This window comes from Bison bison, unplaced genomic scaffold (genome assembly GCF_000754665.1).
Source record: "Bison bison bison isolate TAMUID 2011002044 unplaced genomic scaffold, Bison_UMD1.0 scf7180017864160, whole genome shotgun sequence".
NCBI classification, from domain to species: domain Eukaryota; kingdom Metazoa; phylum Chordata; class Mammalia; order Artiodactyla; family Bovidae; genus Bison; species Bison bison.
In genome coordinates this window covers 7,289,093-7,305,604 of record NW_011494732.1, presented here as the reverse complement: position 1 = coordinate 7,305,604, position 16,512 = coordinate 7,289,093, and the positions used below count along the sequence as shown (strand labels likewise).

The 16,512-nt window shown below is 37.8% G+C and overlaps 1 protein-coding gene across 3 annotated transcripts in view; it reads right to left on the bottom strand.

Moving 5' to 3' along the window:
- The window catches only part of IFT81 (intraflagellar transport 81), a 164,878-nt gene that overhangs the window by 70,014 nt on the left and 78,352 nt on the right, over positions 1-16,512 (bottom strand). For all 3 annotated transcript variants that reach the window (XM_010841349.1, XM_010841351.1, XM_010841350.1), the window contains exon 12: positions 7,313-7,459. In XM_010841349.1, coding sequence (XP_010839651.1) covers positions 7,313-7,459 — 147 coding nt within the window. The remainder of the gene's footprint in view (positions 1-7,312; positions 7,460-16,512) is intronic.

The following is a 16,512-nucleotide window of genomic DNA, read 5'->3' as shown; positions in this document are numbered from 1 at the left end:
CCAAGTAAATCATTGAAAATAAACTGTTAACCAAAGTATCAGGAAAAAAACAAGTGTTTTTAGGCTCTTCACCTGTTTTTTAAAAAATATTTATTTATTTGGCTGCTCCAGGTCTTAGATGCAGCACTCAGGATCAAATTCCCTGACTAGGGATTGAACCCAGGCCCCCTGCATTGGGAGCACAGAGTCTCATCCACTGGACGGGCAGGGAGGTCCCCATCTTTTTTAATAAGAAAAATCAAAGGAACACAAATGAAAAATCTAGTAAAGAACAAATGCCTGTAGCACTTGTCATCTGCAATTAGAAGAGCTAAAATTCTTAGACAAAATGTAACATCTGGAATATTGACTTTAATGGCAGTAGGAAGCATCAAAATACACACTTTGATACTGAATTTTAAAAATGAACTCTAAATGATCTCTAAAGAAAAAAATGACAAAGGAATATAAATTACTATATGTATAATATTTGTTACATTCATCCTAACACAGTCACATTCCTCAATTTTTCCAAGAAAAGATTAGTCAAACAACTACATATGGACAATCAAGGAATGAAGGTTTATTTCCAAATAAATGGCTGTCATACAGTTTCTAGCAAACAATTGTTTCCAGTTAATGACTGTGTACAATGTGGTCCTATTCAGAGTCAAATATGAATTTTAAAATTAACTCATTCTAATAGTACCTTGAAGAATAGTTCAGTATTCATTTTGGAGCACAGCTGCAGAGGCATTCAGATTTGGATTCAAATCCTTGCTCTGCAACTCACTGTGTGACTTCAGGCAAGTTACTTACTCTCTCTAAGCATTAAGGAAGCTGGCCAAGGTCACCCAGCTAGTAAGTAGGCTGAGAAAGCCAGGATGTGCACTCAGACCAAGTTATAGAGACCATGACTTAACTAGTCTGCCACCCTGCCTCTTCCAGGTGCACCAACATGGGTCCCAGAGGAATGATCACTTTTGGATGCCAGATGTTACATGTTGACTTAGCCTTTGAGTTTCTCAGAAGCTTGGACATCCATTATTTTATAAATGGAGAAGTGATTTGCTTAAGGTCAACAGGAACATGTGAGAGAGACCTAGATCCTGAGTGGCCACTTATTAGTTGTGTAAATCTATAATTTTCCTGAGTTTCAACTAGTTGTAAAAATGGAAATAATAGTAATCTCTCTCTCAAGAAGAAGGGAAATATATGTTTGCAAATCATCTAGCACAGAGCCTTACATAAAAGTTGCTCAATAAATGTTAGCCCTACCTTTCCTCATTCTTCTATTTGTGACTCTGGGCACAATATTCTTTTTGAACACCATGCTACCATTTCTTGATACCCTCTCACCAACTGTGTTAACAGATGGGTGGCAAAGAACATGATTTTTTGGCAATTACCATGTGATACCAAATGAAACCTCAGTGAAGTCCAGCTGTATTATATAATTTTAAGTAGAACAAACTTCCTCCCTTTTGTCCATATGGTCTACCACTTTATCAGAGTAGAAAACAAAATTGGTCTACCAAGATTTGTTCTTAATAAAATTATGCTTAATGTTCCCCAATACCTTCTGTTCTTTTAGGTAACTGCCAAATGATTTACTTGATTTGTTCTAGTTTCTGACCAAACATTGTTTAAAAATTAAGTTGACCTTATCCATATCCAAAATTATCTTTTTCCCCTTAAAAAATGTGCTCTTTTCTGTCATCAGATACTTTTCCTATTCACTATAATTTGTCAAAGATAAAAGCTAATAGCTTGGCACGAGGTTCTTTTCCATCACATTTGCATAGAGGGAATATTTAATACTGAGTTATAACCACTATTCAGTGCCAAATATGGCCATAGCAATTGGTATTTGTCAAACAGGCAGTATTTTCCTAAGAAAAGATAAAAATGCTAGGAGATAGACTGTTCTCTTATAAAGCAAAGTTGCTGCATAATTAATCTTTATTTCCTGGATAGCAAGGATATCATGAAGCACACTCTGTTGGCTTCCAAGTATCATTTAAAATACTCCCATTTCTTTTTTTTCTTGGTTTGGGTTTTTTTTTAATTGAAGGATAACTACTTTTCAGAATTTTGTTGTTTTCTGTCAAACCTCAACATGAATCAGCTATAGGTATACATATATCCCCTCTCTCCCATCTCCCTCTCCATCCCTAGTCACCCCTCTAGGTTGATACAGAGCCTCTGAGTTTCCTGAGACACGCAGCAAATTCCCATTGGCTATTTATTTTACATATGGTAATGTAAGTTTCCATGTTACTCTCTCCATGCATCTTACCCTCTCCTCTCCTCTCCCCACGTCCATAAGTCTGTTCTCTATGTCTGTTTCTCCATTGTTGCCCTGCAAATAAACTCTTTGGTACCATCTTTCTAAGATTCCATATATATGCATTGATATACAATATTTATCTTTCTCTTTCTGACTTACTTCACTCTGTGTAACAGGCTCTAGATTTATCCACCTCATTAGAACTGACTCAAATGGGTACTTTTTATGGTTGAGTAATATTCAATTGTGTACATGTACCACAATTTCTTTATCCATTCATCTGTTGATGGACATCTACGTTTATTCCATGTTCTAGCTATTGTAAATAGTGCTGCAATGAACACTGGGGTACATGTGTCTTTTTCAGTTTTGGTTTCCTCAGGGTATATGCCTAGGAGTTGGATTGCTGGGTCATATGGTGGTTTGTTCCTACTTTTTAAAGGAATCTCCATACTGTCTTCCATAGAGGCTGTATCAATTTACATTCCCACCAACAGTGCAAGAGGGTTCCCTTTTCTCCACACCCTCTCCAGCATTTATTGCTTGTAGACTTTTCGAAGATGGCCATTCTGACCGGTGTGAGGTGATATCTCACTGTAGTTTTGATTCATATTTCTCTAATAATGAGCAATGTTGAGCATCTTTTCATGTGTTTGTTAGCCATCTATGTCTTCTTCGGAGAAATGTCTGTTCAGATCTTTTGCCCACTTTTTGATTGGGTTGTTTTTCTGGTATTGAGTTGTATCAGCTGCTTGTATATTTTAGAAATTAATCTTTTGTCAGTTGTTTCATTTGCTATTATTTTCTCCCATTCTGAGGGTTGTCTTTTCACTTTGCTTGTCTTTTCACTTTGCTTATAGTTTGCTTTGTTGTGCAAAAGCTTTTAGGTTTAATCAGGTCCTGCTTGTTTACTTTTGTTTTTATTTCCATCATTCTAGGAAGTGGGTCATAGAGGATCTTGGTTTGATTTATGTCATCGAGTGTTCTGCCTATGTTTTCCTCTAAGAGTTTTATAGTTTCTGGTCTTACATTTAGGTCTTTAATCCATTTTGAGTTTATCTTTGTGTATGGTGTTAGGAAGTGTTCTAATTTCATTCTTTTACATGTAGCTGTCCAGTTTTTCCAGCACCACTTATTGAAGAGGCTGTCTTTGCCCCATTGTATATTCTTGCCTCCTTTGTCAAAAATAAGGTACCCATAGGTACATGTGGAGAAGGCAATGGCAACTCACTCCAGTACTCTTGCCTGGAAAATCCCATTGACGGAGGAGCCTGGTAGGCTGCAGTCCATGGGGTTGCAAAGAGTCAGATACGACTGAGTGACTTCACTTTCACACATTGGAGAAGGAAATGGCAACCCACTCCAGTGTTCTTGCCTGGAGAATCCCAGGGATGGGGGAGCCTGGTGGGCTGCCGTCTACGGGGTTGCACAGAGTCAGATATGACTGAGGTGACTTAGCAGCAGCAGCAGCATAGGTGCATGGCTTTATTTCTGGGCTTTCTATGTTGTTTCATTAGTCTATATTGTTCTGTTTTTGTGCCAGTACCATACTGTCTTGATGACTGTAGCTTTGCAGGATAATCTGAAGTCCGGAAGGTTGATTCCTCTAGCTCCATTCTTCTTTCTCAAGACTGCTTTGGCTATTAGGGGTCTTTTGTGCTTCCATGTGAATTGTGAAATTTTTTGTTCTACCTCTGTGAAAAATGCCTTTGGTAATTTGATAGAGTTCACAATGAATCTGTAGACTGCATTTGGTAGTACAGTCATTTTTACAATATTGATTCTTTCTACTCAGAAACATGGAATCTCTCTCCATCTGTTTATGTCATCTTTGATTTCTTTCATGGGTGTCTTATAATTTTCTGTATACAGTTCTTTTGTCTCCTTAGGTAGGCTTATTCCTAGATATTTTATTCTTTTTGTTGCAATGGTGAATAGGACTGATTCCTTAATTTCTCTTTCTGATTTTTCATTGTTAGTATATAGGAATGCAAGTGACTTCTGTGTATTGATTTTGTGTCCTGTGAATTTGCTAAACTCATTGATTAGCTCTAGTAATTTTCTGATAGTATCTTTAGGGTTTTCTTGTCATCTGTATCATGTCATCTGTAAACAGTGAGAGCTTTACTTCTTCTTTTCTGATATAGATTCCTTTTATTTCTTTTTCTTCTCTGATTGCTGTAACTAGGACTTCCAAAACTATGTTGAATTATAGTCGTGAGAGTAGACACCCTTGTTTTGTTCCTGATCTTAGGAGGAATGCTTTCAGTTCTTCACAATTGAGAATTATGTTTGCTGTGGGCTTATCATATATGGCCTTTTCTATGTTGAGTAAATGGTACTTCTATGCCCATTTTTTGAAGAGTTTTAATCATAAATGGGTGCTGAATTTTGTCAAAGGCCTTTTCTGCATCCATTGCGATTATCACATAGTTTTTATCTTTCAGTTTGTTAATATGGTGTAGCACATTGATTGATTTGCATATATTGAAGATTTCTTGCATCCCTGGAATAAACCCAACTTGATCATGGTGTATGAACTTTTTAATATGTTGTTGAATTATGTTTGCTAGAATTTTGTTGAGGATTTTTGCATATATGTTCATCAGTGATATTGGCCTGTAGTTTTCTTTTTTAGTGTTGTCTTTGTCTGGTTTTGGTATTGGGGTGATGGTGGCTGTGTAGAATGAGTTTGGAAGTGTTCCTTCCTCTGCAATTTTTTGAAAGAGGTTTAGAAGGATAGGCATTAGTTCTACTCTAAATGCTTGACAGAATTCACCTGTGAAGCGATCTGGTCCTGGGCTGTTTTTTGGGAGATTTCTGATTACAGTTTTTATTTCAGTGCTTGTAATTGGGTTGTTCATAATTTCTATTTCTTCCTGGTTCAGTCTTGGAAAATTGAACTTTTCTAAGAATCTGTCCATTTCTTCCAGGTTATCCATTTTATTGCCATATAGTTGTTCATAACAGTCTCTTATCATCCTTTGTATTTCTGCACTGTCTGTTGTAACCTCTCCTTTTTCTTTTCTAATTTTGTTGATTTGATTCTTCTCTCTCTTTTTTCCTTGATGAGTCTGGCTAAAGGTTTGCCAATTTTATCTTCTCAAAGAGCCAGATTTTAGTTTTATTAATCTTTATTATTGTTTCTTTCATTTCTTTTTCATTTATTTCTGCTCTGATCTTTATGATTTCTTTCCTTCTGCTAATTTTGGGGTTTTTAAGTTCTTTTTCCAGCTGTTTTAGGTGTAAAACACTCCCATTTCTTAAAGCAATCTGTAAGTTAATGTCTTTTTTTTTTTTTTTTGCTTCACTACTCGGCAGGCAGTCTTCAGTTACCCGACCAGAGATTGAACCCATGCCCCCTGCAATGAAAGCCTTCAGTCCTAAACACTGAACTGCCAGGGAATTCCCCTGGAAGTGGATGTTAAAATCCAAAGAAGTTTTTCAATCAGGTGTTGATTTATGAATTCTACCTCCCCAATAAACTAGAAGGCATATAGAGAAGCTACAATCAAAAGCCCCAGAGGAAAGTGGTGCTATGCAAACAATTCATTTGTGTTTGGCATAGTGAAGATTCACTGCCAATTTGTAACAGTATGAATTCAATAACTTTTCAAAGCCAAAAATGAGGTCTGGACCAGAGCAGCTTTTCAAAGTAGCTTTTGCTGAGAACTAGTAGCTAATATCAGAGAAGGCAATGGCAACCCGCTCCAGTACTCTTGCCTGGAAAATCCCATGGACGGAGGAGCCTGGTAGGCTGAAGTCCATGGGGTCGCTAAGAGCTGGACATGACTGAGTGACTTTACTTTCACTTTTCACTTTCATGCATTGGAGAAGGAAATGGCAACCCACTCCAGTATTCTTGCCTGGAGAATCCCAGGGACAGAAGAGCCTAGTGGGCTGCCATCTATGGGGTCGCACAGAGTTGGACACGACTGAAGTAACTTAGCAGCAGTAGCTAATATAACATAAAAAAGCTGTTAGAGGTGGTAAAGAGATGCAATGTTTATGAATTAAAATATGACCTATCACTTGTTTTGCTAAAAGAAAAAAAAAAGCACTGAGCTGAAGGCAAGATATTTTGCTTCATTTATTTACTCTTTCTTGAGATAACTTCATAAAAAGGAGATGGGGTTTATATTTTTGATGCTTAACTTCCACCATCTATAAATGACAATATTACTTGTCCTACTCATTTCATGAGTCTGACAGAAGGATAAGTAAAATAAGAGCTGCCAAATCATTGTTCCAAATGTAAAGAGACAGCAATGTAAGACATAATTATATTTTTTAAATTTGTAAGCATTTTTAAATGAAGTCATTTTAATGATGCCAGTCCCACAGGCCAAGTACACATTACTGATGAAGCAACTTAGTAATACTTTCTCAGCTCTTTATGGAATTATATTTATCAAAAAATATGAATATTTGCTTACCTGACAGTTCCTACTCATTTGGTTTCACTTTTATAACCTAATATTTATAATAAATCCAATATAAATCCACTTAAAAAGTGAAAATTTGGAACATTATTTCATAAAATCACTAAAATCTCTGTCATTATATATCAAGCATATCTCAGTATTACTGAAAAGAGCTTTCAGTTTTATTCTTATTTTTAAAAAATATTTATTTTTATTTTATTTATTTGGCTGCATTAGGTCTTAGCTGCGGCACGCAGAATCTTCATTGCAGCATGCAGGATCTTTAGTTGCACATGTGGGATCCCTGACCAGAGACTGAACCTGCGCCCTCTGCATTGTGAGCATGGAGTCTTAACCACTGGATCACCAGGGAAGTCGCAGAGTTTTCAGTTTTAAATAAATAAGTTTCATAAAATAAATGAACTTCCTATTTTTTTATCTTTCTTTTTTAAAATTATTTTTTAGTTGAAGGATAAATGCTTTACAGAATTGTGTTGGTTTCTACCAAACATCAACATGATGAATATCCCATTACTGACAAGCTAAAAAGTAAAAAACATTAATGGTTTCAAACAAAAGCAATAACCATATTCTCGTCCCATTAGATATCTCAACTTACCTCATCTCCCTTCAAAACTTCAGTGCCGTCATATTCACGGGTCTGACTTGTCTTCACTGACACTTCTCTCTCTAGGTTGGCTAACTTTTCCTTTGCTTCTTGAAGTTCCTCAGCTTTGGCTTCTTTTTTACGAGAAATGATAGATGCCTAATTAAGCATTAAATAAGAATGTAAAATGAGACAATCAACTTTCTATTATTTTCTGAAATTATGTATTTTTTAGATTTTACTGACTGAGCTAAATTTTCAATATCAGGTTAACTTCTCCTTTGCCCTACCACCTGCTATCACAAGTTTTATATTTAGTATGAGTATGCTATATACACACACACACACATATATATACACATATCCCCTTCACAGATTACTGCCTTGTCATGGCAGAGAGGCTTGCATAACTCTGAATCTATAAGCCATGCTATGCAGGGCCACTCAGATGGGCAGATCTTAGCAGAGAGTTCTGACAAAAAGTGATCCACTGGAGAAGGGAATGGCAAACCATCCCAGTATACTTGCCATGAGAACCTCATGAACTGTATAAAAAGCCAAAAAGATATGACACCAAAAGATGAGTCCCTTGGGTGTGAAGGTATCCAATATGCTACTGGGGAAGAATGGAGAAGAATTACCAATAGACCCAGAATGAATGAAGAGGCTAGGCCAAGGCAGATATAACACTCAGTTGTGGATGTGTCTGCTGATGAAAGTAAAATCCAATGCTGCAAAGAACAGTACTGTATAGGAACCTGGAATGTTAGGTCCATGAATCAAGGAAAATTGGATGTGGTCAAGCAGGAGACAGTAAGAATACACATCGACGTCCTAGGAATCAGTGAACTAAAATTGACGGGAACGGGTGAATTTAATTCAGATGATCGTTATATCTACTACTGTGGGCAAGAATCCCATAGAAGAAATGGAGTAGCCCATATAGTCGACAAAAGAGTCAAAAATATGGTACTTAGGTGCAACATCAAAAATGACAGAATGATCTCTGTTTGTTTCCAAGGCAAGCCATTCAATATCACAGTAATTCAAGTCTCTGCCCCTACCACCGATGCTGAAGAAACTGAAGTTGATCAGCTCTATGAAGGCCTGGAAGATCTTCTAGAACTAACACCTAAAAAAGATATTCTATTCATCATCAGGGATTGGAATGTAAAAGTAGGAAGTCAAGATAAACCTGGAGTAACAGGCAAGCTTGGCCTTGGAGAACAAAATGAAGCAGGGCAAAGGTTAACTGAATTCTGCCAAGAGAATGCACAAGTCATAGCAAATACTTTTTTCAACAACACGAAAGACAACTTTACACATGGATACCACCAAATGGTCAATACCAAAATCAAATTGATTACATTCTTTGTAGACAAAGATGTAGGAGAAGCTGCATACAGTCAGCAAAACAAGACCTGGAGCTGACTGTGGCTCAGATCATCAGCTTCTCACAGCAAATTCAGGCTTAAACTAAAGAAAGCTGGGAAAAACACTAGGCCAGCCTTAAATCCATATGAATTCACAGTAGAGGTAACCAATAGATTCAAGGGACTAGATCTAGCTAACGACGTGCCTGAAGTCCGTAATATTGTACAGGAGGCGGTGAACAAAACCATCCCAAAGAAAAAGAAAAGCAAGAAGGCAAAGTGGTTATCTGAGGAGGCTTTACAAATAGCGGAAGAATGAAGAGAAGTGAAAAAGCAAGGGAGAGAGGGGAAAGGTACATTCAATTAAAATCAGAGTTCCAAAAAATAGCTAGAAGAGACAAGAAGGCCTTCTTCGATGAACAATGCTTAATAATAGAAGGAAACAACAAAAGAGGAAAGATTAGAGATCTCCTCAGGAAAATTGGGAACATCAAGGAAGAATTCCACCCAAAGATGGGCACAATAAAGGGTAAAAATGGTAGAGACCGAGTAGATGCTGAAGAGATCAAGAAGAGATGAAAAGAATCCATCGAAGAGCTGTATAAAAAAGATCTTAATGAACTGGATTACTATGATGGTGTGGTTAGTCACCCAGAGCCAGACATTCTGGAGTGTGAAGTCAAGTGGACCTTAAGAAGCACTGCTGTTAATAAAGCTGCTGCTGCTACTGCTGCTAAGTCGCTTCAGTCGTGTCTAACTCTGTGCAACCCCATAGACAGCAGCCCACCAGGCTCCCCCATCCCTGGGATTCTCCAGGCAAGAACACTGGAGTGGGTTGCCATTTCCTTCTCCAATGTGTGAAAGTGAAATCACTCAGTCGTGTCCGACTCTTAGCGACCCCATGGACTGCAGCCTACCAGGCTCCTCTGTCCATGGGATTTTCCAGGCAAGAGTACTGGAGTGGGTTGCCATAAAGCTAGTAGATGCAATGAAATTCCAGCAGAACTATTCAAACCCCTAAAGGATGATGCCATCAAGGTTTGGCATTCATTGCAGAACAATGCCTGCAATATAGCTGCTGCCATTCCCTAAGGACAAAGGGATGGGGCCAGGATGCTGGCCCCAGATAGCTGTGTTAGTTGCTCAGTCATGTCCAACTCTTGGTGACCCTATGGACTGTAACCCACCAGGCTCCTCTGTCCATGGAATTCTTCAGCCAAGAATACTGAAATGGGTTGCTATTCCCTTCTCCAGGGGATCTTCCTGACCCAAGGAGCGAATCTGGGTCTCCTGCATTGCAGACAGATTCTTTACCATCTGAGCCACCAGGGAAGCCCTTGGCATTCATTATGTTAGCAAATCTGGAAGACCCAGCAGGAGCCACAGGACTGGAAAAGGTCAATCCTCTCACCCCAATTCTCAAGAAGAGTAGTACCAAAGAATGTGCTAACCATCAGACAATTGCACTCATTTCCCATGGTAATAAGGTCATGCTTAAAATCTTGCATGCTAGGCTTCAGCATTATGTGAACCAAAAACTTCCAGATGTCCAAGCTGGGTTTAGAAAAGGAAGAGGAACTAAAGATCAAATTCACTGGATTATAGAAAAAGCAAGGGAATTTCAGAAAAACATCTATCTCTGTTTCACTGACTGAGCTGAAGCCTTTGACTATGTAGATCATGACAAACTGTGGGAAAAAAAGAAAGTTCTTAGAGAGATGGGAATACCAGACCATCTCCCCTGTCTCCTGAGAAATCTGTATGCGGATCAAGAAGCAACAGTTAGAACCCTGTATGAAATAAATGATTGGTTCAAGATTGAGAAAGGAGTACAACAGGTCTGTCTGCTGTCACCTTGTTTGTTTAATCTATTTCTTGTGAGCACATCACAAGAAGTGCTGGGCTGGATGAGTTACAAGCTGGAATCAAGACAGGCAGGAGAAACATCAATAACCTCAGATATGCACATGATACCACTCTAATGGCAGAAAGCAAAGAGGAACTAAAGAGCTTCTTGATGAGGGTGAAGGCGGAAAATGAATGAGCCAGCTTAAGACTAAATATTAAAAAAACTAAGATCATGGTATCCAGCCCCATTACTGCATGGCAAACAGAAGAGGAAAAGGTGGAAGTAGTGACAGATTTCCTCTTCTTGGGCTCCAAAATAACTGCAGATGGTGACTGCAGCCATGAAATCAGAAGACACGTACTTCTTGGCAGGAAAGCAATGATAAACCTAGAGAGAGCGTTGAAAAGCAGAGACATTACTCTGCCAACAAAGGTCCATATAGTCAAGGCTATGGTCTTCCCAGTGGTCACATTTGGTTGTGAGAGCTGGACCGTAAAGAAGACAGAATGCCAAAGAACTATGATGCCTTCAAACTATGGTGCTGGAGAAGACTCCTGAAAATCCCGTGGATAGTAAGATCAAACCAGTGAATCTTAAGGGAGATCAACTCTGAATATTCACTGGAAGGACTGATGCTGAAGCAAAAGCTCCAGTATTTTGGTCATCTGATGCATACAGACGACTGATTGGAAGTCTCTGATGCTGGGAAAGATTGAGGGCAGAAGAACAGGGCATCAGAGGATGAGATGCAATGAACATGAGCTTGGGCAAACTCTGGGAGATGCTGAGGGACAGGGAGGCCTGGCGTGCTACAGTCCATGGGGTCACAAAGAGTCAGACATAACTGGGCGACTAAACAACAACAATAATATACACATATATGTATATTTATATATGTATCTGGCTGCACCACATGGCTTGTGGGATCTTATCTTCCCTGCTGCTGCTAAGTCACTTCAGTCGTGTCCGACTCTGTGCAACCCCATAGACGGCAGCCCACCAAGGCCCCACTGTCCCTGGGATTCTCTAGGCAAGAACACTGGAGTGGGTTGCCATTTCCTTCTACCAGGGGTTGAACCTGGGCCCCGGCAGCGAAAGCACCAAGTTCAAACCACTCCGCACCGCCATGAGGGAATCCCCTGCAATGTGCATTAAATAGCAACCTTAAAGCATTTTGGAAGGCAAAATATAGAATATATCAGCAGAGAAACAGAAATGCAATAGTAATAAAAAAATATTAAAATCTTGTCAACTAACATTGAAATGCTAATGAAAATATCTTCTAGGTAAACCCAGAAGCTAACACTAAGTCTGCTGTTTTTCTGTATGGTTGGTTTCCTTTCACAGGAATAAAACAAGAATGCTTTATTCCCAAAACTACAATACAGATCATCCTATCTAAATTCAATATCCATACTTTTAAAATAAAATGTTAAAATACTTATTATAATTGGGGCATTCTAATAAATGAAATGCAGATTGAAAATTAAACATCTGATTCACCAGAATTATGCAAATGTTTACACAACCCAGATGGCTGCTCTTAGCCATAAATGCAGCATTTATGGATAATGTAGCATTAGCAACTTGTGGGGGATTTCCTTAAATGAACCACGACTGTACTAGTTTAAGAAAGACATTAGCCAAACTGTCTTCTCCAGTGAAATAGTACAAATATTTTTATCAAACAAATTTTATGAGCGGGAAATCTTTAGTGCAAACCCTTTAAACAATTCTCCGTTTAAAAAATGAAAATACACGTGATATGAAAATACAGATGTTCAACCTTGCTTATAGTAAGATTATGTGAAAAGATGATCAAACTTATTTATAGTAAGATAAATAAACATTAAAACTATCATAAAATACCATTTCTTATCTACAAGGATAGCAAAAATCTAAAAGTTTGACAACATACTCTACTTGTGAGGCTGTAAGGAAATAGGCACTCTCATATACTGCCACAGGGATGTAAAATGCTAAAACCCTATGAAAAGAAATTTGGCAATATCTAGCAAACTCACATACGCAATTACTGTTTGATGTAGCAATCTCACTTCTGAGACTATATCCCAAAGACACACTGACAAAAAATGCAAAGACATAAACAAAAAGCTATTTATTGATGTATGATTGGCAACAGCACAAGAATGGCAACAACCCAAATGTTCATCAACTGGGGACTGGTTGAATAAACTGTGATATACCCACTCCATACCCAATGGAGTATGTCTGTGAACAGAAATAAGCATCCACTACAGTGGATACAAAAAAGACAGATAATAACAAGTGTTGGTACAAATGTGGAGAAATCAGAACCTTCATACACTGTTGGTGGCAATGTAAAGTGGTATAGCTTCTTTGGAAAGTAGTCTGGCATTTCCTCAAAATGTTACAGACAGAATTATCATTGAACCAACAATTGCACTCCTACAAGTATACTCATGAGACGTGAAAATTTATTTTCAAACAAAAACCTGTATAAGAATATTCCTACCAGCATTATTTATAATAGCCAAAAAAGTAGGGACAACCCAAATGCTCATCAACTGACGAACAGAAAAACAAAATGTGATATATCTGTATAATGGAATACTATTCAGTAATAAAAAGGTTTAAGCATGTAGAAATACATGTTAACAACATGAAGCGAAAGTGTCAGTTGTTCAGTCATGTCCGACTCTTTGGAACCCTATCGACTGTAGCCTGCCATGCTCCTCTGCCTGTGGAAGTCTCCAGGCAAGAATACTGGACTAGGTTGCCATTCCCTTCCCTAGGGTATCTTCCTGACCCAGAGATCGAACCCTGTCTCCTACACAGAAGGAAATTCTTTGCTGTCTGAGTCACCATACATGAAGGAACTTTAAAAACAGTATGTTAAGTATAAGAAGCCAGTCACAAAGGACGACATATCATATGATTCCATTTATATGAAATGTCCACAACAGGGAAATTTACAGAGCTAGTTTGGTCTTTTGTAGTTGACTGGGGCTGAGGATGTGGGGGAAAACGGGAAGTGACTGCTAATGGGTTCAGGGTTTCTTTTTTGACATGATAAAAATGTTCTAAAATTGATTGGGTAATTGTTGTACAGCTCTGATACTAAATATCATTGAATTTACACCTTAAAAGGGTGAATTGTATAGTATACGAATTGTATCTCAACAAAGTTATAAAGGAATAAAGATTATTCTACTATACTATTCAACAGCATATATCGAGAAAAAAAGCACTGTGAACAAAAGTGTGTATAATATGCTCTTCTTCCTCTAAGGATGGAAATATATGAATATATGTATATATAATATTATTTTTAGTATAATAATAAACTTGTGTGTAACATATGGACTAAAGCAAATGATGAATAATGTTGATGTCATTAGGGGATTTCGTTCCCAGGAGAATAGACAACCCTGCACTTTCAAGACACAGATTCCAGTGTCTAGTCATGGGTCAATTTAAAAGGATGAAGAATATCCACAGTTGGTCACACTACAGGAGGCCAGGGACCATCACATTAAAGTGGGTGGGGCTTTTCCTTTCAGAGTAAACAAGTGGGAAGTGGGGTTTACTGTGGGATGTCATAAACCACAGAGAGATTAACCTAACCATCCTGGCTCTTTTCCACACTCTATCCTGCAGGACAAACATCCTCTAAGCAGTCAGTGAAAGAGTGCTTAGAAAAGAATCATAATAATTACCCAATATTTTCTGGATAGAGCTTTATATACTCTTCTACATATTTCTTTCACTCTAAAGTTGTTCTCTGAGGAGCCGATGTCTTATTCCAATCATGAGCCGTGCTTCTCTGCTCTGATATGAGGCCATCTACTCAGCAGGAATGAATATCGTGGAATTTAGTCTTATTCAGAGAAGCTATATCAAAAAGACTGCTCACCATAAATAATTGAGCAAGACTGCTTTTCTATAAACAAATATTGGTCAGAATAGTCCTGTCTGACAGCAAAGTAAAGATAAAAAAGAGGCTGGCCTAACTTCAACTCCTCTATACTCCAGGGAATGGCAAAATACCAACTAGAAAGTATTCTTAAAAAAAAACCTGTTCAAGTTTCTAGTTCTAATATATAGGAAATACAGGACACAGAGGAACATTTTAAAAGGACACCATTCAGTTGCAATCAGCAAAACATCAACTATGGGAAATGCTATAGGAAAAGTAAATTTCTTCAATAAAAAATTACAAAAAAATTATTAAATAAATGGATAAATAAGGAAGGAAGAGAGTCTATAGATTAAGAGATATTTAAACATCAAACATTAAAAATGCAATGTATAAATCCTGTATGGATCCTACTTAAAAAAAGCAACTAAAAAAAAAAAGAAAAGAAAAAGAGATCAGAAAATCTGAACATGGACTGGATATTTGCCAGTATTAAGGAATTATTAAAAATTTTAAATATGGTATGTTGTTAAGCTTTTTAAAAGCTTTTATTTTTTAGAGATACATTCTGAAATATTTACATGTGAAATAATATGAAATCTTAGATTTATTTCAAATAATCCAGATGCGGCTGCGGGCTATAGATGGAATAAGAATGGCCATAATAGCTATAGCTGAAGGACACACAAGGATTTATTTAGACTATTTTCTCTACCTTTGTATATGATCAAATTTTTCCATTATAAAAAGGTTTTCCAAAAATTCTAGCATCCTTGAATAATGCTTTGTTATGTAGCTCAGTATTTTCAAATTGGCTGTCATTTGAATCTTCTGTCTAGCAATACATAACAAAATATATATCCTCATGATTTAATACTTCTGTATAAAATGATAAATGCCTTAGCTCTAAAATTTAATTTATTCTGTATTATTTCAAGCTAACTTTAAACCTGAAAAAGTATATTGCCTTTAGTTCATTAGGACTTCCCTTGTGGCTCAAGCAGTAAAGAATCTGCCTACATTGTAGGAGACACCTAGGTTCAATCCCTGGATTGGGAAGATCCCTGGAGAAGGGCATGGCAACTCACTCCAGTATTCTTGCTTGGAGAATTCCATGGACAGAGGAGCCTGGTGGGCTACAGTCCATGGGATCACTGAGTCGGACACGACTGAGCTGCTAACACTTTGACTTTAGTTCATCAAAGATTTTAAATATTTATTTCTATCACTTGAGGTAAGCATTCACATAAAAAAATCAAATTTCACGCTCTCTCCACAGTTGGCAGATACTGAGGAAGCTGACAAAAAAGATCTTCACGACTCAGATAATCACGATGGTGTGATCACTCACCTAGAGCCAGACATCCTGGAATGTGAAGTCAAGTGGGCCTTAGAAAGCATCACTACAAACAAAGCTAGTGATAGAATTCCAGTTGAGCTATTTCAAATCCTGAAAGATGATGCTGTGAAAGTGCTGCACTCAATAAGCCAGCAAATTTGGAAAACTCAGCAGTGGCCACACGACTGGAAAAGGTCAGTTTTCATTCCAATCCCAAAGGCAATGCCAAAGAATGCTCAAACTACCACACAACTGCACTCATCTCACACGCTAGTAATGCTCAAAATTCTCCAAGCCACGCTTCCGCAATATGTGAACCGTGAACTTCCAGTTGTTCAAGCTGGTTTTAGAAAAGGCAGAGGAACCAGAGACCAAATTGCCAACATCTGCTGGATCATTGAAAAAGCAAGAGAGTTCCAGAAAAACATCTATTTCTGCTTTATTGACTATGCCAAAGCCTTTGACTGTGTGGATCACAATAAACTGTGGAAAATTCTGAAACAGATGGGAATACCAGACTACCTGACCTGCCTCTTGAGAAATTTGTATGCAGGTCAGGAAGCAACAGTTAGAACTGGACATGGAACAACAGACTGGTTCCAAATAGGAAAAGGAGTACATCAAGGCTGTATATTGTCACCCTGCTTATTTAACTTCTATACAGAGTACATCATGAGAAACGCTGGGCTGGAAGAAGCACAAGCTGGAATCAAGATTGCTGGGAGAAATATCAATAACCTCAGTTATGCA